The sequence below is a fragment of the Crocodylus porosus genome, unplaced genomic scaffold, assembly GCF_001723895.1.
Source record: "Crocodylus porosus isolate Cpor-Errol unplaced genomic scaffold, CroPor_comp1, whole genome shotgun sequence".
NCBI lineage: Eukaryota > Metazoa > Chordata > Crocodylia > Crocodylidae > Crocodylus > Crocodylus porosus.
This window is the reverse complement of record NW_017728925.1, coordinates 1743167-1764736: the sequence shown is the minus strand read 5'-3', so window position 1 is coordinate 1764736 and position 21570 is coordinate 1743167. Positions and strand designations below refer to the sequence as shown.

General features: G+C 44.6%; 1 protein-coding gene across 3 annotated transcripts in view; it reads left to right on the top strand.

The window, feature by feature from the left end:
- Positions 1 to 18657, top strand: part of PNPLA7 (patatin like phospholipase domain containing 7) — a 257027-nt gene extending 238370 nt beyond the window's left edge. For all 3 annotated transcript variants that reach the window (XM_019540522.1, XM_019540520.1, XM_019540521.1), the window contains exons 34-36: positions 9946 to 10030; positions 16169 to 16272; positions 17310 to 18657. In XM_019540522.1, coding sequence (XP_019396067.1) covers positions 9946 to 10030; positions 16169 to 16272; positions 17310 to 17390 — 270 coding nt within the window. In that variant the 3' untranslated portion in view covers positions 17391 to 18657. The remainder of the gene's footprint in view (positions 1 to 9945; positions 10031 to 16168; positions 16273 to 17309) is intronic.
- Positions 18658 to 21570: the final 2913 nt, after the last annotated feature.

Genomic DNA, 21570 nt, shown 5'->3' with positions numbered 1-21570 from the left:
GCCCTGTGGGGGGGCAGGGGACCCACCCCTCCTGAGCAGCTCCCCCCATGCCAAGTTCCCCCACAATCCACCCACACCTACCCATACACCCCACACCCCTTCCCCCCACTCTTCTGGCAAACCCTACATCCCCCCAGCACACACCCATTGTGCCCAGCTGCCAGACGGGATGAGACCTGCTGGCATGAGCTGTGGCTGCAGAGGCAGCTGTCCCCACATTCTAGTTAGTGAAGGGGCCAACAGGAGCGCACGCACACATATACATGCATGTGCACAACCCTTGCCATTCATGGGGGATACGTTTTTGGTATCCCCCACGAATGGTGAGGGTCTCCTGCAGCAGCGGCAGGAGCCTGGCAGCGGCGGCAAGCACAGAGCTCCCAAGGAGCTCCTTTAAGTGTATTTAAGAAGCAGGGTTGGCATATGCGAATATTTGACACTACGAATGCCAAACCCATGAATAGTGAGGGTTTCCTCTGTGTGTGTGTGTGTGTGTGTGTGCATTGTATTGTATTGTAGTGGTCTTTTGTTTTAATTGTGGAAGAACATGGATTTTGGGGTATTTTACGTTGGGATTTTTTTATCAGAGATTTTGCAGTTTTTAAATATGGAACACTGGAATTCCTGCTAGTGAGGCAAGTGGCAGGACCCAGGCAGAGGAGCCTGCTCAGGGGTGACACCCAGGACTCAGCTGGACATGCCTGACCTCCTGGCCGCTTGAAGCCAGGAGAACATGCTTTGACAGTTCAAAGCAGGCCACCACACTAAGAACATCTTCCAGGCAGTAGCTGCCCAGATGGCAGGGCAGCAGCACATATAACAGTAGTGCCACACAAAGGCCAACTGTGCAGCCACAGGCCCCTGGCAGCTGGCCCAGAGGTGCAGTCCCCATCCGGGTCTGGCAGGCGCACAGCCTTGGGGCCACATGCTGTTGCAGGTGGCAGCAGGTCATAGCCAAGCAGCAGCCCCCACTGCCAGACAGCTGCAGTGGGTAGAGGGTGCAGGGAACTCTGTTAGGGTTGCTTTAGCAATCCAACTGGCACAAAGGGGCTAGTGTCCCCAGATACCAATTGGCCAGGTCCCAGAAGCTGTTGAGAGCAAGTAGCCCTGAGCTGCTTACCAGGGCATCTTTTTATATTGCTGGGGCCAGCACAGGGCAGGTTTTTATATTGATGGGCTGATCAAGAAGGCAGGCTCTAGATCCCCCTGGCTGCAGATCCAGGTGGAGCTGGGCAGGGTTATTTTGCCCCAAGTGGCACATATTGCCCCACACCAAAGTGCATGTCTGGGCACGTGTGCTGACCACAAATTCCTGGCTCAAATTTGTGCCACTCCTATTTGAGCTGCTGCAAGCACATGTGCCTGCATATGTGGATGTGTCCATAGACTCTTACATAGTATGGACGTGTGTTGGTGAAAACATATTACAGGAAAGGTAGTCTCTAATTTTCAGTATCTCTAGTTGTTTATACACCAGTCTCCAAAAATATTCAGTACCCAGGTATCTCTCTTGTCACTTGATAGTGGTACCTGGTGAGTAACCCTTTTCCCCATCAAATGCATTGGTGTTGAGCATTTGAAAAGCCTAGCTATCTTTCATATTTACTGCTGAGTTGTCATGAAAATAACATTAAGTGATTCTCAAATACTGCTAGAAATCTTGCATTATGCCCTTTCTGCAAGTGCATTTTGTTTAGTATTAAAATATTTACAAGACCTCTGTGGATAGGTGTGCGTCTATTTTGCCATTTGCTTTAGAGAAAAGAAGTAACCATCAAAAGCCCTGTGACAGCATGTGATACTGAGCTAGTTTAAAGTACAGAGCTTAAGCCACCATCTCTGTCTGTGCTGTATGTGTCAGCACATTTGAATAGTTAAGGTTTAGGCTGAGAGAATTCGTCTACTTCTGACAAATATAACAGTTCCTTAGCAGGGGACAGAAGGCATGGTAGAATTGCACCTTATAAGCTGTCTGAATCAGAGATGCATAAGCTTTGTGTGAGCTGTTGCTGCTCTGATTCAGTTAGTCTAGGGGTTTTCAGCAGGGAGTACTTCTGATGGCCTCAGGGGTACTTGGCAGCGGGTTGACCCCCTTGCCCCCAGTTGCTGATCAGCTGCTGGGGGACCACCCCCTCCCAGGTCTGGCCACTGGGGGGCTTCTGCCTTCTTGACCAGCTGCGGGGGTACAATGACCCAAAAAGGTTGAAAACCCCTGAGTTAGTTTATAACATGCAACCCTATCCTACGTTCTGCCTAACTGAAGACTAAAACAGGCTGCTAGTGTGGCTGAGTATTCATACTCCTATTGAGATTTTCATATAAAACAGGACAGAATGCCCCAATTCTGTAATTTAAAGGCTGAATTCACTCTCCAAATTTGGCTAAAAATTTAACTTCCTTTGAAGAGATTCTAAAAAAATACCTATTAAAAGTTTTAAGAACATTTGTGAGAAAAATATGTATAGCACATTTTCTTATTTTCCTTTCATCTTGGGTTCTTCTGTTTGAAAACTCAGTTTTTCCAAAATAAGTTTATCAGTAGCAGCTGGAACAATAAGTGTTAAAGCTATAGACACATTGTGTAGTAACAACAGTGAGTTTCAACAAAGACAGCTAGTGCATGTAAGAAATGACAGCTGAGACTTGCTACAGATTAGGAGGTTCAAGACCAAGAATTTTCATTCTGGGAAGCAGGGTGATGAGAAGCAAAGTGGGAAGGGCAGTGGTTTGGGTTTGTGGGGTGGGAGGAGGATGTGAACATGGGCAGAAGTGAAGAGGTGCAAAGTGAATGGAGGAATGGGGATGAGTGAAGCTACGAGGGGTAGGAAGGAGTGAGCTAGAGATATGGAATGAGCATAGAGGAGCTGAAATTTTTGGAGGCAAGTTTAGTGGGCAAAAAAGGGCAAGTCTACACCATGGCAGCAGCATGCTCTGGCTGGGACTGTCCCAAGCCTGCTTGCCTGCTCTTGCTAACACATTCCAAGAGGCTGCTCCAGGACACCTTTCTGGGGCTGTTTTTGGGACCTCTGGTGTCCTCAAAAACACCTGCTGCAGATGACCCCAGAGTGACCTAACTATCATATTCCTGGGCTTAAAGCATGTCAGTAGAGATGGCTGGGTGAGATGCTCAGGGACATCCCAGCCAGAGCATTCAGCCACCACAGCATATATAGGGCCAAAGGGGAGGCAGAACAGCTTTAAAGCTTCCCTGTGGCTGACTGGGGCAGGATGTCCTTGTGTCCCAGAACATACTGGGAGTACTGCAGCAGCTCTTTTGCTCCACTGCTGAATTGTCCTAATACAGCCTCCAGGAAAACAAGTTCCTAGAAAAAAAAGCCAAACTAGCTGATGACCCAGTTATAATAGCTGCTCCTCTGGTGACCTGCATGCCAGAGGGGACTCCCAGTCTGTTGAACCTCAATAAGTCCACGGACTGGGACTCTCTCTAGTGTAAACTGTGACTGGAAAAAATAATGGATGGAAAAAGGGAGGAGAGACGCGGAGAATGGCTGTGGAGCAGGATTAACCAGTTATCCATGGGTTTCCAGCCTCACTGAAAAGCCCTGCTTCTGTAAACCTTGTCAGCTGTTTGGCCCTTTCCCATCCACTGTAGTATTCAGACATTCTCACTGACTCCTTTGCTTTATAGCCCTCATGTTGCTATAGACTCTGTAAGTTTGTCTGTAGGTGATATTTTATTTACCTGAGCTCCAATTTAGGTTTGGTGTGATGTGTGCAGGGCAGTTGATGCTGATCTGGAATTGATTATGAAGTTCGTGTAGATCTGCAGAGTCTGAGGTTGGTGTGAACCTAAAAAAGCACATGTGTTGAAACAGTTGTGAAGGTTAGTGATGGATTTGCTGGGGATTTCTGTTAATTTTTTACACTTAACAGTGGTAGGAGTTACCCTTGAAAAAACCCTGCTTTTAAATTAACAGGGGGGTTTGAGTGAAAGATCATTTTTGCCTAGCCTGTAAGGAAATGGAGGGAAGTCTGCACCTGGGTACAGGTGACAGAGGGACATTGGGAAAGATCATGTTGCGATTTATGTTCTGGACAAAAAAGCTAAGGAGGCCAGTGAATGAAGTGTGGAAATGAACCCAGATATAAAGGGGCAGGAAGAATGATCAGGGTCTGACGTGGGCATGGCAGAGCAAGGATTCTGGGAGCACAGAAATGTTGGGAGTGTTGTGGGATATGAGTCGGGGTTGACTGTTGAAATCATCCTGCTTTAAAGAGAGAGTTTCATTGGCTGTGGGTGAGTGCTGTCTTACTGGAGACTCACAGAAACTGAAATAAATAAATGTGTATTTATATAAGACATAGAATAATTTGTGTGTATAGCCATCTAACAGAATACCCTGTTTCACCTTCCAACTTCTATACCTAGAGCTGATGGGATAGTACATCTTTGTTGCAATGGCAAATGCATTTTGAAGAGATTTGCTTTTTTATGTACATCTTAATACATGCCAATGTTACCCTATATCTGTCATCCACGGGACTATTTTAGTCGGATCATAGTGTTTTCATTGGGTTTTATATAGGATACTACACATTTACAACAAGCTACGCTGCTTTTTGTGATGGTTCAGATGCTCTGGAGATCTAATGTCTGCACTTTTCCAAGGGGCTTTGCTCCTTTAGTCATAGCAGTGGCACCAGCCATGGCTTGCATTTCTGTGTGCGTGCTTGTCTGGGACATCAGCCAAGCAGAAAGTGCTGAGTGCTGGGACCCCAGGGTTATGAATATTATGGATTTACGGGAAAGGCTGAACAACTTAATTGAAGCATGCTTGCTTTTTCACTCCCTTTGTGAGAACTACCAGCCCTACATATGCTCCAGTATTTTAAAAGTCCCATTGGACCAGGGTTCAGTATTCTGAGGACCCCAAATACTGAAAAGCCTCTGAATTAATCAAGAAAAGCAAATTGGTTTGACATTTAATTTCTGTTCCTGTGAATCTTTTATACCAAAGGAATCGATTTGCTTCTACAGGCTTATGGTGTGTTCTAAGAGTCCTTTAGACCAGTGGTTCTCAACCTTTTTTGTATCAGGACCCATTTGTAAACATTGATGGCCAGTCCTGACCCAGTAAATAGTCGAAGTAGAAAACAGGCCCCTGGCCCTGGCAGTGCACCTCACTCCCAGGCTGTAGCCCCCCACCCCCTCAGCCCTGCTGGTGCTCCCCACTCCCAACACACTGTCCCCCACCCTTAGTCCCCTAGTGTGTGTGGCGTGGAGGGGGCATGTATCCCCCCAGATTTGTGCACTCACAGTGGGCGCTGGCCTGCAGCCTGGCTGGACCAGCATGGGCAGAAGCCAACTCCGCAGACCAGCGGGTGGGACCCGGCATAGGGGAATTGAGCAGGCCAGTGAGACTTGCTGCTGCTGCTGCCCCCGGATCCCTACACCAGCTGCACCACAAGCACTGTGGGAAGTAACAGATGCGGGGCATGCTGCTCTCACCTCATCCCTTCACCAGCCATTTGTGCACTGGGCTGTGGCTCTACCCTGCTGCCATAGCCTGGGTGGTACCAACGCTGCTCCCCTCAGCCACCCATGCTGCCTCCCATCCCACCTCCCCTTGAGGGAGCAGTGGCTGGGCCACAGTGGTGGGGTTGAGCTGCAGCCCAGTGTGCAAGTGTCTGGTGGCAGGAGGAGGTGAGGGCGGTGCACCCCCGCCCCATTCATTATTCTTTGTGCTGCTGGCGACACAGCTGGCATGAGGTGAGTCTCACTGCCCTGCTCCTGTGCCTAGTCCCACCTGCTGCGTCATGAAGGTGGCTCCTGCCTATATCTGTCCAGCCAAGCTGCAGCCCCCTGCCTGCTGTGCGTGCACAAATCTGGGGGGAGACGCATGCCCCCCATACCCTTCCAACCCATTGCCTATGCCCCCCCCCCCTTAAAGGAGAAAATCCACATTTTTATGTGGCATATCCAAATCCCTGTTTTAGTATTCAGTGTTAACATATGGTGAAACACAAGCAGCATCTATTTTTTCAGTAATGTATGCAAAATATGATCCATTTTTAAAGTTTGTTCATGACCCTTTCATAGAGTCTTGTGACCCACAGGTTGAGAATTGCTATTTTAGCATACCTTACACCTTAAACTCTTTGCAAACTTTCAGTTTCAGTTAATTTTTATTGGGCCTTTCATTAACAAAGTTGCCAACCTGTGAGTGTGTCTTTACAGCTGCAAGGCAGCTTTCTGCAGATATGCTTCTTTGTACATGAGCTCTGGAACCAGAGGCAGTATCGTGTATTAGTGGGATGCTCTGCCTGTGCTAATTAGCTCTCCTGAATAAAATGAGGCTTCTTATACATATGGAAAACTGCACTAGTGCAGCTATACTGCTTCCAGTTGCTGAGCTAGCTCAGTTATCCCTATATAGCAGTGCAGAGAGTTACTGTATAAATACCCTGACCCACATCTAGGACAGGATAGAGTAGCTGTTTACAGCATACGAACAACTCCATTACCTATCCCTATAGCACAGAACAATCCAGTACTCTCCATTGGCTTTTTTCAGGGCCCTGCTATGTGAGTATGATGTTGCTGGTCAAAGATGAATATTCAATAGACTCTTCAGTCTCTGTAGTAATCTCCATTTTTGTCCTCTTTTTTTTTATGAAAAAAATTTGCCTAGAGAATGTATTTTTCCCCTCAAGGGATAAATTACCAGCAAGAGGGATTAAGGAATGCATCAGATAAATTGGAGATGACCCCTTGCCCCCCCATAATTGTGACAGGAATGTGATTTTTAGGTCAGTGTTAATGTTCCAGTGCTTCCTCCCACCATTTTATGTCCTTTTCAGGGAAGCACTGAATAAAGTAGTGTGGATCAAATTCTGGTCTTCTGATGTGTGCTCAGGCTTCAGATGGGACACTAAGCAATCACATCTCAGTTGGGTTAATCAGAGACTTTCAAAAAGATCAATGGGGCCTGTTTGAGCCTATGTGGCCAATTGTCATGGTGTGGTTAAGATCAAATAGCTTCTGCAGCCAACAACATACTAGAGAGGTGGACCTAGCATTGTATCTGCATATCTTTAACTTCCCAGCAAGAATGATCAGATAAGCTATTTAAAGCTGGGTTGATGGACATAGATGGTGGCAGGCTGAGGCTAACGTGGCTTAGGCTCCCAAACTAATTTTGCAGCAGCTGGCACTGCTGTCCCACAGCACCACCGCCATGCCCTGTTGCTGCAGCACCATGCCCAGCACCCCCGCTGTGTGCTTCTCTGCCACTGCTGCATATGGCATCAGCATGTGCTGGCCCTGTGGGGTGGGGGGAGGTGTCAGCACTCCCAAATAATGTTTTCTCTTGCCATGGCTGTTGATGGTGTCCTTCAGCATGTATCCAGAGTAAGGTTGAAACGTGCTTCTTGGATCCATATTGAGACACCTTAACTATTCTGCCATCACTATATATTGATTCCTCTACCCGTTATAAACTAATAGATATTTGGGAAGGTGCTTTCTCCTTGGACTCTTTTCTCAGAAACAGTTGAAACATTTTGGTGGATTTTTTTCCAGAAAACTTCACCTGGGGCAGGCACCTGGTATGGAAAATTTCAGCCTATTGGTTATATTTTTGCAAAGCCCAAAGAAGGGAAAATGTTGTCTTATCATGGGAAGCATTAAGCTGCCTTAAGAGACGGTTTTAGCAAACCTGCCTTTAAGAACTGATATTCAAGTACACATTTTATAAATGATACCAAAAGGAATAAAAATTATCTGTCTTTAGCTTGCTCCCACCCAGGTTCTGTAATAGTATATTCTACCAAAAGGAATTTCTTCATGCATCCAAGATATCCCCAGTGTCCTTTTAAATTATGTGAGAACCAGATAAAACTATTCCTCAGTTTTTAGCAGTTTCTGGATGTTGATTAGAAGTGAGGAGAACACATGGTAAATATTGTGTTTACGTTATTATCATGCCAAAGAACTTGATTGCACCATAGCTGTTTCCTAGTCTGGTTACAATCAAGGTCCATAGAATGGAATGAACTTAAACTTGGTTTCACTTCCAAGTTAAGTACATGTCTACATACTAGCCATTGCAGTTGTTGTAGACAGCCTGAGCTACCTTGGAGGTAAATAGCTTGGAAACTGCCTGCCATAGAGCCAGAGTAGCATGGAGCTCTGTGCTGAACTCATTGCTCCCCATCCATACTGGTAGCATTGTTCAAGCTTGCCACTGCAAAACTATGCCTAGCCAATATGCTTTTGCAGCATTGAGTACAGTGTATATATGGACTCTAAGCCTTATACATACTCTGATGTGGCCGTTTGTTCTGTAGACAGGAACTTTAGAAGCAGTGTTGAAGAATTACTGACCTGAAAACTGTAATGAGTTGTTCCTAGTTTCACATATATCTGCAGACGACAATGAAACTTCACACCAGAGATCTGGCAAAACCTGGTTTTCAGGCTTAGTGTCTGATATTATATAAATTTTAATCATGCTAAGAAATTAATTCTCTGAAATTATCTAGCAGGGTAACTTAGTGAGCCTCCTGTTCTGGAGGGCATTTTAACCCTTTGAATAAGACCTTTTCTGAGTTATGGGTGACTTTTAACAAGTGTCCTGTATTGTTAAAAATATTTCCAACTTACCAGATAAATTTAAGGGTGTGTCAGATTTCATAGACATTAGGGCTGGAAGGGACCTCGTAAGATCTTTGGATGCAGCCCACTGCCCAAGGGGCAGGAAGTCAGCTAGGGTCAAAGGGTCCCAGTAAGATAAGCATCCAAATGTTTCTTAAAAGTGTCCAGAGTAGGTGCTTGCACCATCTTTGGAGGGAGTCTATTCCAGGCCTTGGGGGTTGAGACAGTAAAGAAGTTTTTCCTTATGTTCAGCCTAAAACGGTCTTGCAGGAGTTTGTGACCACTGGACCTTGTCATCCCCTGCGGTGCTCTGGTGTTCCCCCAAATCCTGATGCACATCCCTTATGTACTTATAGCAGGGGTGGGCACAGTGCAGCCTGTGGGCCGGATGTGGCCTGCCAGGCCATTGTATCTGGCCCACAGGTCCCCTAAAAAATTTAGAAAAGTAATATTTATCTGTCCCTGGCTGCCTATCATACGGCCCTTGATGGCTTGCCAAAACTCAGTAAGTGGCCTTCTCCCCGAAATAATTGTCCGCCCCTGACTTATAGGCTGCCACCAAGTCACCCCAGATAGTGAATGTCATAAGAGTGCCCCAGTTATAAGCGTGTTTTCCCATGCATAACAGTCTTTAAGTGTTGTTACTTCTTTAAGCTGATAGTTTTGCCATATACTTCAAGGTGTTGTGCTAGTTGAACTTCTGTCAGTTTTTTGTTAACTTGCCTTTGTTAACTCGCAGAGCGCTCATGGTCTTCAGTGGAGCAACCCCCACTAGCGAACATGATCAGTAATATTTGTTCTGCCATACAAAGCCGTAGTTAAAAGAGCAAAGAATGATTCATGGGGTCCCTAGCTGGCATGCACACTTGGAGATATTTAAACAGCTCTTTCCTTCTGTGCTGGAACCTGAAGATTTAAAGGGGATATGGCCATAGCAACACTTCAGGCTTCAGCAACACAAAGGTACATCAGGATCTGAGAGAGAGAATATCAGACCTTGTTTTCTGTTTGGTGATTCCCCATTCCTCCTCTTTGAAGTCTGTTCCAAAACTGATTTTGAATTCCAAAACTAATGGAAAAACCTAAGTGGTATTTAAGGCAGGAATGGCTATATAAAACCCAGGCACCAATCACCCAAGCCTAGGATCCTGCAGGAATGATAATTTTAAAGGAGAATTGGTAGTGTGGTTAATAACTGTCTCTTTCCATAGCTAATTTTCATTTTTGTAGCTTTCTGTCTGATGTTTTAATATCACTTTAATCCACTAAGGTATTCTTTATTCCTACAACTGGTATTTGAATTCTGTATTTTTTGCATTACATTTCAGATTGTGACCTGTACCAGTACCTCTTTCACTGACTTGGCAGAAATTGTGTCCCGAATTGAGCCAGTAAAAGCAGCTTTAGTAGATGGTGAGTTGGATCATCAAGCCCGTTCTATGAAAGAGGACACAACTTTCCTGATCAGGTGTACTGCTGCAGCTTTGGGACCATTCATGCTTCTTTCTCTTCACTTCCAGTTCAAGAAACACTCTTGACTCATCTTGTATCATTGTTTTGTTCTTGTATGAATCCCGTTAAGAAATCCTACCTCATCATCATGCTCAACTTGAGTATCTTGTCCTGTAGAAACTTAGACGTTAGTAATACGGTGTGCTGAATACATCTGAATCTACCTTTCCTTGCCTCCACCATGACTTGAGCCCACCCATTTGTTATAGGGGAGGCTACAGGAATGCACCCTCTTATGTTCTTTTAGGAAATTTATAAACATGCTCCAGGAGTGCAGGGGGTGGGCACAGGGGGAGTGCTTTAATTATAGTGACTCCTAGAGAGCCGCTCTAATTAAAGCTCCCAGAGCCTCGTGTGTATCAGCTTCCCCATGCTGAAAAATGGTGGCGGGGTACTTTAAATGAGCTTGTTCAATGCATTAGTTAAAGCGCCCCCACTGGCATTTTTAAGCGCAGGGATGCTGGTACATGTGGCGCTGGAGTCTGCTGGTGTGCAGTAATTGCCACACTCCAGCAGACTCAATCAATTGAGTCTGCTTTGACGCTCTATAATTACAATGCATCGGAGCAGCCTCATTGCACATCTATAAGCATCTTTAGATTCATGTCAGGGTGACTTTTAAGAAGGTGATGTTGGCATCCCCTATACATGAATATTTTTTCCCAGTGCCTTATTTCTCCCTTTCCTGCACTTCAATATGTTATCAGTGGCAGCTTCAAGCATTTCATATTTCCCATTTCCTCTCAAGAAGTCCAGCTTTGATGTTCAGAGCTGGCTGGAAGCAGTTGAAAAATAATATTGTAATGGCTGCTATGGTTTGGGCAAACAAGTATTATACTCCAATATCTAACGCATTGCTTCATGAAACGCTTTTAAAAGGCCCAGGATTGTTTGCTGTAAGGCAGGGGTCAGCAACACATGGCCTCAGAGCTCAAAGGCTTTATGTGTGACCACGCCTACCTTGGAGCTAAGCAGTGAGAGCTGTGCCAGGACCACGCGACTCAGCTGAGCCCCTGCTCCTGCCTCTGCAGCTTTTTTCCCCTGTTCCCTATTGTCCCCTGGCTGCAGTGTGGGTGCAGCTTCCAGCCAGTGGGGAGCTGTGCTGAGACCAAGCAGCTGGATGCTGTATCCACACTGGTGCTGCTTCTCTGCCTGCTCCCCTTTCCCCAGCTGCACTGCAGTAGCAAGCACAGCAAGAGTGTGACTTCCAGTTGCCTGGCCCCAGTGCAGATCCCACTAGTTGGAAACTGCTCCTGCACCCCACCTGGGGAGTGGGGAACTGGGAGTATGTGTGACGACATGGGCATAGCACTCAACTGCTTAGCACAAGTGCAGGGAAGACCACCCTGCCCCCCCCCACCCCCCCCCCACCCCAACTGCTGATATGCCAAAGAACCTCCCCCAGCCTTTGTGGGACCAGAGCCAGGTTGTTCTGGCCTGCAGCATGAAACAGTTGATGGCAGCTGCCATAAGGAATCAACCCAAAGGATGGCTGATGGTAGTAAATGTAGCTGTTCAGTCCTAAAATCCACAAGCACCTCATGCATGTTTACACTTCCATCGACAATCAGTCACCTAAGTCTTGTCCTGCAAAGGACAATCTGCAGTTAGAGCAGGGGTGGGCAAAATGCAGCCCATGGACCAGATGCGGCCCACCAGGCCATTCTATCTGGCCCGTGGGGCCCCTAAAAATGTAGAAAATTAATATTTATGTGCCCCTGGCTGCCTATCATACAGCCCTCAATGGCTTGCCAAAACTCAGTAAGCGGCCCTCCGCCTGAAATAATTGCCCACCTCTGAGTTACAGCCTGTCACTGCCACCCCACTGCCCTCAGCCGCCCCCCATCTGCAGTTGTGTCTGTTTGAGAGATCCCTGCAGCTATTAGTAATGCTAATTCCAATCGCGTGCTTTACCAAGAAATTATTAATCAAATGTATTTGAATAGCCATTAAGAATAGGAACAAAAGGTTCTGCATAACATGGTTATTGGCAGTAGTCAAGCCTGTTGTAATGTAATTGTTTTACTGCAGTCACCTGTCCCCTGTTACACTTTTTGCTTACCTGCCCTCATTACTAGGATACATCTCCTGATGTGTGAACCCAATTAACACAGGATAAGCAATAAATTGATACAAATCCCATAAGTAGATTTACCACATTTGGACCTTTTTGGTTCTTGCTCTTGCTGAGATGTTCTGCAAGAGGACTAGGGGTCTGAGAGGAGCCAATACCTCTGCCAATGTGCCATGCTCAGGAGATCACCCAGATTGTCAACAGTGATGTTAACAAGTCTGATTTTTGCCTTGACATCTCCTCTCTTTTTGTGCTCTTTAGTCTTCTCTTCTATCTACAGTCATCCTTATAATGCTTGGCTATTAGAGGGGCCAAAGTCAGTGCAGGGCATATTGAGAGGCCAAGTAGGTATTTAAATCCAAAGACATCAGGGGGTCGGGGGGAAGGAAGGCCTTTGAGGCCTTAAGCACCTTTAACTCTATTTGGTACATTAATATTTTTCTTTGTTTCTGTGATAACAATGGAACTGTACATACAACGCCCGGGCTTCTCCATCAGTTATCAGTGGGGCAGAAGACAGCTTAAAAGAGTGTTACGGCATACAGTTAAGAATGCTTAATGTTCTTGTAGCCACTTGACCAGCCTAAACAGCTTAGCTTAAGCAGTAAAATAATGTGGTCTTTGCACTGCAATAAAGATGTAGAATAAAACCCCTCAAGGGAAGTAGTTAGCTATTGTGCCTATGTAACAACCTCTGGGTCTGCTTTAAACAAAAAGTATTTATAATTGTATGTTGAGGGAAACAGCCAGCTCCAGGTCTTGTATCAAGTGCTCACACCCAGAGAATCTTGTACCTTCACATCTCTGCTGCACTAACAGAGCATTATCAAAATCTAAAAGAATCATCAAGATGGCTCTTTAGTTCAGTGAGTAACATATGATTTTATTATTGTGAACATGCCACCATGCCTCTCGCACTGCTGGCTGTTACAGTTCATAGTTTGTCAGGAATAGCATCTCATCCGTTGGCTCCTTGAACCTCACTTTTCTTTTGGTTCTAGGAAAGACGTTACCCACTGTTTGAATGCAGTAGAAATAATGATTAGTGAAAGCCTCTGGGAATTACCATGTCAGAATAGAGCAGTGGCCCATATGATCACTTTCCTGTCTCCAATAGTGCCTGTTGCCCCTTGATTTTGTTTTATTTCTTTTTGAACTGCAGTGGTCATGTATAGGTACAGCACCCAGCACAGTGAGACCCTGTTCCTACTTGTAGCTCATGTAAGATAAATAATATGAGCGATCACAGTAACATTTAAGGCCTTTTTAAAGTTAGTTGTATGTTTGATTTTAACCCAGAATATATTTGAGTTGTACATTTTTAAGATATTTTCTATTGTTAATTACTAATCATGTGAGTTTCCAAATCCAGCCATTCTTCCTCGTGATTTACCAAAGACCTCCTTTGTAATGACATACATGATTCTTGGAATGACCATGGAAAAACAATGGCCATGTGTTTTTCATACCACACTTTTCTAACAGTTGGTTATAGCCATTTTGTTAGAATAAAATGCTAAAGAACAGAATGTACTGTTGTCTCCAGAATAGAGCAGATGCTATTGACTGTTCCACAATAGGCAATACTTAAGTAATCAGTGAATTCATTTGAAGCATAAGCTGTGTTCCTCACTGTCATGCTGAAAAACAGACATTTTGTCTTGTTTATTATATGAATCTTCTCCCGCGCTGATACGCAGGCTAGTGTAGGCTACATTTGGAACGTCTGTTAGGATCACTGGTCCTGATGCATTATGGGATCTCAGTTAATACTACTGCATAACAATGAGCCTCACTATCCACAGTGGCCTTAACATTTCCATTTGTGCAAAATTGTTCAGTGCTTATAAATAGATTCCGTCCCAAATCTTTCTGAGCTGTCTGCTACCTCACAGCAGCTGGGCATAAGCCGCTTCTCATCATTAACTGTGTACACTTAACTTAAAGCCACAGCTGCTATACCAGGGTCAGTCTGAGAGTACACATTCTGTATTTAGATCCTGAGTTGAGCTGACTCCTCATTGAAGTCAGGGAGATTTTGCATGGGCTTGTGGCTCAGCTTGCATGATACTCATTGAAAGGTCAAGGCCTTTGGGCCTAAAGAAGTCTCAATTAAGATGGCAATATTTTCTAAATGATGTGGAGGGAGTGGGAATTGGTGGATTAGGGCAGAAGTGCTAGCGTCATAGAAGCTTTAAAAAAAACTGAAGAAGTCAAGTATTGCTGGTATTTTGAACCCTAGTAACCTTAGTTTTCCTCTAGCTTTGGTGTAGACAACAAATGCAAGGCCTGTTCTACAGAGCATATGAATACACAGGAGAATGTCCTCCTAGCAGACCCCTGCAGTCTCAGCATATTTTTGGACTAACAGCACAAGTTCAACTCTAGGTTCATTTATAGGTTTTAATTCAAATGAAGAATTGGCAGGATATCGAAAGCATGATGCTTAAGTGAGAGTCAGCAGGGAGGTCAGGGACCAGTTCAGACACTTTTATGTATTATACAAAAGCTAAATGATTAGATTGCATCTTTCTTTCTATTGGAAGATACTGGGGCAATACTACATAATACATACAGTCTTCAGGTAACAAAGTGATATGGCCACTGGCTAAGGAAGTTGCTAGCACAAACTCTTAAATTTAGAGTTGAGTTTCTTGGACCAGGTGGAATGTCCCCGAGTTCTGTGGGAGTTTGAGGGGGGGGACTAAGCAGCTGACAAGAGTAGGGGCCTAGTAAGTTGAGTCCCTTTGTGAGAGAACCAGGCAGTAGCTGCTGTCATACCCAACTTTATAATCGGTGCTGGGGGTTACCTTGATTAACATTCAAAGGGTGAGCCATACCACAGAACCAGGAAAGGAGGTTGAAGGAGCAACTAAACAGTGTTTTATAAAACACCCACACAACTGTATGGACAATTCAGCATGGTTTCCAAGAGGGGAGAATGAAACCACCGTAATCTATTACATCCTCTGAAGTCGTTGACAGATTAGCAAGCACAGGAGAACTGTTGCAAAGCACTTATATCAACTTCTAAAGAGTTTTTCTGCAGAGTGTCTCATGGGAGGCTATTAAAGCAACTACGAAGATCACACTGGCTGAGAGAGAGAAAAAACAAGTTTGGGCATAAATGGTCAATTGCCAACACTGTAAAAAGAACATTATAGTTCCTAAAATTTTGTCCCTGGTCTGGGCTTCACATGACTCGGAGGCATTGTTAGAGGCAGCTTGGAGACTTGTTCTGACCTAAATTGGCTCCATAAATACACATCTTTTGAGATCCCAACAAGAACTGGGCTGAAGGAGGACTGGTGGATCTTTTTCAAACTCAGTCCTTAGGAGGATGTTAAAATGGGGTGCTACTCACAGTGGACTGCCTAGATCTTCACAGCATTGTCCCTCTCCTTGCTTGTGTGCTAATGCCAACTTTGTTATTATCATTGGATTTGCCAGCAAACACCCTACTGGAATGGATGGCTGAGGTACACGTTGCTCTAAGCCAGTGGTGCTCAAAGAATAGCCTGTGGGCTGGATATGACCCATAAAACAGTCATCCAGCTCATGGGGGCTCCCCACAGGTCTGAAAATTTGGCAGCAGGGAAGCAGTGGCAGCATTTATTGTCATGGCTCTGGAAACCTAGCAGGAATTAGACCTGCCACCTCTCCCCTGTCACTTAATTATAGGACTACAGTGTATTGCCTTATATCTGTTATAGGTTTCTGTGTCATCCTTGCCAACTGCTAAGTTAGAGTGAGAAGTGATGCTTTTTAAAACACTAACTTAGTTGGTATTCCCTTGGAGAAAGTGACCAGTACATTAAGCTTCCATGGATTGGCCACAGATGACTCTACTTCCTAGCCCAGGGCTCTTGCCATGGTATGATAACAACCATTGTAATTCTACTCTATTTCCCTTGCTCCTGCTGGTACCAGCTAAAACCACTATTTTTCTTTTCCTTCCTATTCAGATGAATCTGATTATCAGACTGAGTATGAGGAAGAAATTCTAGACAGCCAAAAGGATGATTATGTTAATTTCCTAAGCAGCCAGGTTGAAGAGGACACTGATTCGGTAAGAACTATGCTCTAGATTTGCCACAGGTATTCGTGTGTGTGTACATGCTTTAGTCTCCACATGAGCCATGTCAAAGCAAATATGTTTCCTTGTAGGCATAGAGACCTGTCTGGGTTAAATCCCATAGAAGGAGGAGGGTGTGAGAAGGGGACAACTGAAAGAAGCATCTTCTAGGACCAGTGCTGAAAGGAATTTGCCAGGACCATGTCAGTCTGTGGTGTCATATGGATATTAAACATATTGCCAAGCCCCATTTGCCCTATTCAGATAGTCAGTGGTCAGGTGGTGCTTTTATGCTATGTAAATCACAGTCCTATAAAGCAGAACTTCTAGTCTTCAGGAAGAAGAGTTGGAAAAAAAACAATTCATTAACAGAAGCTTTTGTGTGGCTGAAGTGTGTCAGTATTCTGTGAAGAGTCGCATCATTTTGTAGAGGTGTTGACATAAGTCTTGGTATCTAGCTATTCATGCACTGGAAAGAGCAGGTATCCTATGACTAGCAATCACATGTCATCTCTGTCAGATCAGTGTTGACCAGCAGCATTTTCTGACCTCCCATTTTGGAGCAAAAGCACAGAAGAGATTACAGAGCTCTGACTCAGATAATGAAGTTCCCAAACAGTTTGTCACTGCGCCTCTGTCTTCTGGGTAATGCCCCAGCCAGTTTGAAAGAGCCGCAGATGCCTCTTAATATTTGTCATGAATCATTCTTGGATAGGAGTATGTGAACATTATGCACAAATGTGCCCATATAAAATATGCACCCAGGGAATAATGTGAAGTTGCGTCTGTGTTTGAGTTGGGAGCTGTTTCTGCCATTTTTCCTCAGCTGTATTTAAAAACTTCATTAGCTGCAATGGTCTTCATGAGACTGATGTCTGAAAGGCAGAAGAGTAATGTGTGGGGAGGGAAGGGGGAGTTGGGGAAAGGGAGGGAGAAGTGTTCTTGTCTATCTGGAGTAGATTGTTAAATCCTTTTTCAGATCAAGTGTTTTCTGCTGATGAGCAATCGCATGGCTTTGTTTTCTGTTTCAGGATGAAGACATGCAAATAAGAAAACGCACCAACATCCCCAGAAAGGAGAGCCATCCTGACAGCATGGAGGAACTGAGCTAATGCCCATGGGGAGCCATCCAGGCTAGTGTGCCATGTGATCACATAACACTAGTTTCAGTGACAGTGGGCATTTTATTAAGAAATTGCCTGGTTGAAACGAAGTGTTTTTTCTTTTTTTTTTTCAGATCAGGGTGGTGGGGCTGGATAACTGTCCTTAGAGGAAATATGCCATAAAAAGCTCAAGTGCCTTTATTTTACCCAAGTCCCCATGCCCAGAGAGACATTACACTAGAGAGTTTCAAGCTGACTTATACCACACTCTGCTCTTCAAGTGCCAATGTGTGCTACAAATCACTAGTTTCTGTGGTGCTGGCAGGTTGAAGGTGCACTCTGGGCATTGTCTGTGCTTGGAAGTGTATTTAAATGTCACTTTGGATTTCTGCTGCCATGTGTCCTGTTTGCTCTCTTGGCTTTGCGGTCTTCAGGAAGAGTTGAATATGCCTGGAAAGAATATGAGCTGCCACTGTGAAGAAGGATGAGTATATGAACATTCAGGAGAGGGAAGACTGTTTGAATATGTGCTGGAGAGAGGAATGTTATTGCTTTCATCTCACATGGGCCAGATAACCATGTTGTTAACTCTGGATTTATTTTACAATTGGGTGCATGGGAGTAGTGCTGTGGTATTAGAGGAAAGAGTCTGTCTGCGTTTCCCTGGAAGACTCAAGAGGAAAGCTAAGTCCTTCAAGTTAGTTAATCTGAACCTTACTCACTTGCTTCAGATGCTATATAATGAAACCATCTGCAGGAGCATTTAATGATGGTGCATTTAGTAGCTATTTGCCAGGCAATTACAGAGTAGCTACATGGCTATATCCGCCTTGTGAAATAAAGTGATACTGCTGAAATCAAATGTTTGTGCATGATTCTCTGTTGTTTACAAGATTCTGTCCTGGATCAATTTCAGTTTTGCTGGGTGTGGTAAAATGCCAACAAGGCTATGTCAAATCTATGCGAGTAAATATTTTAAAGGCTTTGTAGACACCCACGCTTGGCTCAACTTTTCAGGAGTTCCATAGGGCTGCAGCCACGTCCATGAAACGTCCCGAGTCCCGCGTGTCCAGCAAGGGATGCTCTGTCATCATCCTAGTGGAAGGTTTCAGAGTATTGGAGATATCCAGAATGCAGCAATAGCCCAAAAATCTGAAGTCACTTCTGCTGATACCTGAATCAAAAGTGACACCTGCAATTTGGAAGGCACCTTTGACTTGCCTCCACAGCTGAAGTCATTTTTATGTATATTTTAAAATAAAACTATAGGAAAGAAGTCTGTGTGATGGTGTTATTCATAAGAATGGTCCCTGAAACATGGGTAGCTGTGTCAGTCCACATGGCTGTTCACTGTCATGAGGCCTTGCAGCAGCTAGCAAACCTTGGACAGCACCATGGACTCGAGTTCTTTCTACTGTGCATCTGCTGTTGCCACTAGTCCCAGGTAGCTACAGAGCAAAGCTAATTCCTGATTTATGTGGGTGCTGCTGAAAGACTGTGGTGTTGTAGGGGCAACTGTTAGCTCTCCAGTTTGATTTTTGGGTCATCCAAGCAACCAGTGAAGGGTCCTTCAGAGAAATATCTCGCATCATAGAATCCTAGAAAATTAGGGTTGGAAGGAACCTCAGGAAGTCATCTAGTCCAGCCCTGAATGTGCTGACTTTAATACTAAATGCAGCTCCACAGCCATCGAGTGATGCTGCTGTGAGAAGTCACAGCAGGTGAGTGTCTCTATGGGGCAGGTAAAAGTATTTTGAAGTCATTTACTAGGAGCCTTGTAATTATGAGATCATTGGGGCCTAGCTTATTTTATATATTTATTTTAGATGCCCTCTCATATCAGTGTCCCTGGGCCTCTAGAAATTTCCTTCTACACATATGCCTCACGTTATCTTTTTCTCCTTTTACACTGCTTGTTAAAATGTAGTTTTGTGTGAAAATGCAGTTTTGCTTTAAATGGTTCCTATAGCAATATATTGGTTAATATTTTCAAATTTGAGAGCCTCAAGTTAGTTTACTTGTTCTCTGTGGCATCTACTGATATCAAAACTGCTGAAAATCAGAGCCCTTCTTTAGGGGTTTAACTTGGGTCAGACCTTGGTTATGAGGTACAAACTGAATCTTTATCTGTATAAGTGCTGAAACCAAATTCTGAGTCTGATGCCATTAAACAACTTTTTTTTTTAAAGCCAAGTTATAGCAGAGAACCCTTTCTTGTGCTGAGAAAGTTCAGTGAAAGAGTAGAGTTAAAGTATATGGTAGGTTTCTCCTTTCTAAAGGCAGCATACTGCACTTTGAGATGGACTCACCCACATCAGGTGTGTCTACACAAGATGTTTACTGTGGAGCTGCCTAATTAGGTATCCCATAAATGTCTCATAGTCCACATGTGCACCCCTATTAGGCTGCAGAAAATTAATAAACTCTGCCATGGGTTGGTACTTGTAAATACAAGTATTATATCCTGTGATGGAGTTTTGTAGTGTGCAGCAACACATGTGTAGACATTGATGGAGCTGGCTGAGGCACAAAGGTGCTTCAGTCGGGGTGCTGTATGCTGGCTAGCCCCACAATGCAGCACCCTCATGCCCCAGCCAGCTGTTCTGCAGCATGTTGAACCAGGTCAGAGCAGCCTTGGGCTGGCAGGCTGACCCCTGGGCTCCCTGCCAGCAGGGGTTGCTCCAACCCAGCTCAGTGTGCTGCGGTCTTGGGCACATATGTAAATGTGGTGCCTGGGAGCAATAAATTCTGGCACAAAATGCACCAGAGTTTATTGCCTCAAATTAGTTGCACATGTAGACATGCCTACTGTATAGCTATTTCCTATGGCAGGATGCCTGTGTCTATCGAGTGAAAGGCCTGCAGTTATAAGCATAGAAAGAATGGCAATGAATATAGATACAGTGAATGTAATATCTGCCAGATTTATTCAGTACTGGCAGGTGGCTGATAATCTTATCTCTGCTAGACACATGCAAGATAACCATCTTCAATTGGAAAATAATAAACAGAAATAAGCAGAACCCTAAATGAATTCTACTGAAACTAGGTATAAAGGAAATTGTTTCTTCACTATCCATTAATAGCTGGGCTACAATATAGAAAGAAGCCTTTTCCTAATTGGGAAATAGGGCATATGCCTAGAAAATATATGGTAAACTAAAGAGATGACTAAGCTCTCCAGATGGAGCCCACTGCAGCCTGTATTCTTTTAAAAAAAAAATGGAAGAGTAGCCTATAAAAACTTAACAATCCCAGCTTGAACTGGTTCCTCTCTATCCAACCAGAGACCGGGTTGAATGGCCTTTACTGTACAGCTGAGTGATTGGATGCTGTGCTATGTTATTTTGCCCCGAGAATGGCTTTTTTGTACCTCTCATGCTCTACAAGAGTTGCAGCAGCATTATGTTGATGAAGAAAATATGGAGCGTGTTCATGTACAAATGAGTCTGCACCAGAAGGTCAAGCGTCAGCCCAGTTTATACAGTGACTCTCAGAAGTTGGCAGTTGCAGCTCCTTGTGTGTTGTCTAGGTGCTGCCATGCTAGCTGCTTGGCCAAAGGACTAGTATCTGAGACATTATGGGCGCGTCTACATGAGATACTTAATGTGCGGTAGCCAAATAACACTGCACAGTAGTGTGCTGGGCAAAAGCCATGCAAAGACTAGGGGAAAAAGGCAGAATTTCTGACATGCCTTGAAGGTTACCAGATCTGGCCTCTGGCAGATCATAATGCAAATGTGCCTATATAAAATAGAGCACATCTGCCCTCAGGTGCAAGTTCTGAAATCAGGGGCTCTCCTGAAAAACAGAACAAGTCCCTGTGTGTTGCGGAAGCAGCAGCTCTGATCCTGTCAGCAAGGAGAGCCGGTTTTTTAAGCAGACTGGCCTCAAACCAGTCAGAACTTTAAACGCTAAGACAATAGCTGGAGTTCTACCTGGAAGCCAATTGTCAGCTAGGCTGTGCTTTAGAAGTTCGGCTGTTGTCTGCTTGGCTAGGATTTGGCATAGGTGTAAATGAGCACAAACACAGTGAGGCATCTCAGCTGTTGCAACCTGGTAATGCAGAATCTCAGAATTTGCAACTCATTAGGGCTGTAAGCATTTGTCTGGTCCCCTGCTCCAGTGGGGCATAGTGTGTTTGTCCAAACCTGAAAGATAGGCTTGGCAGGATTCAATTTTTATCAGT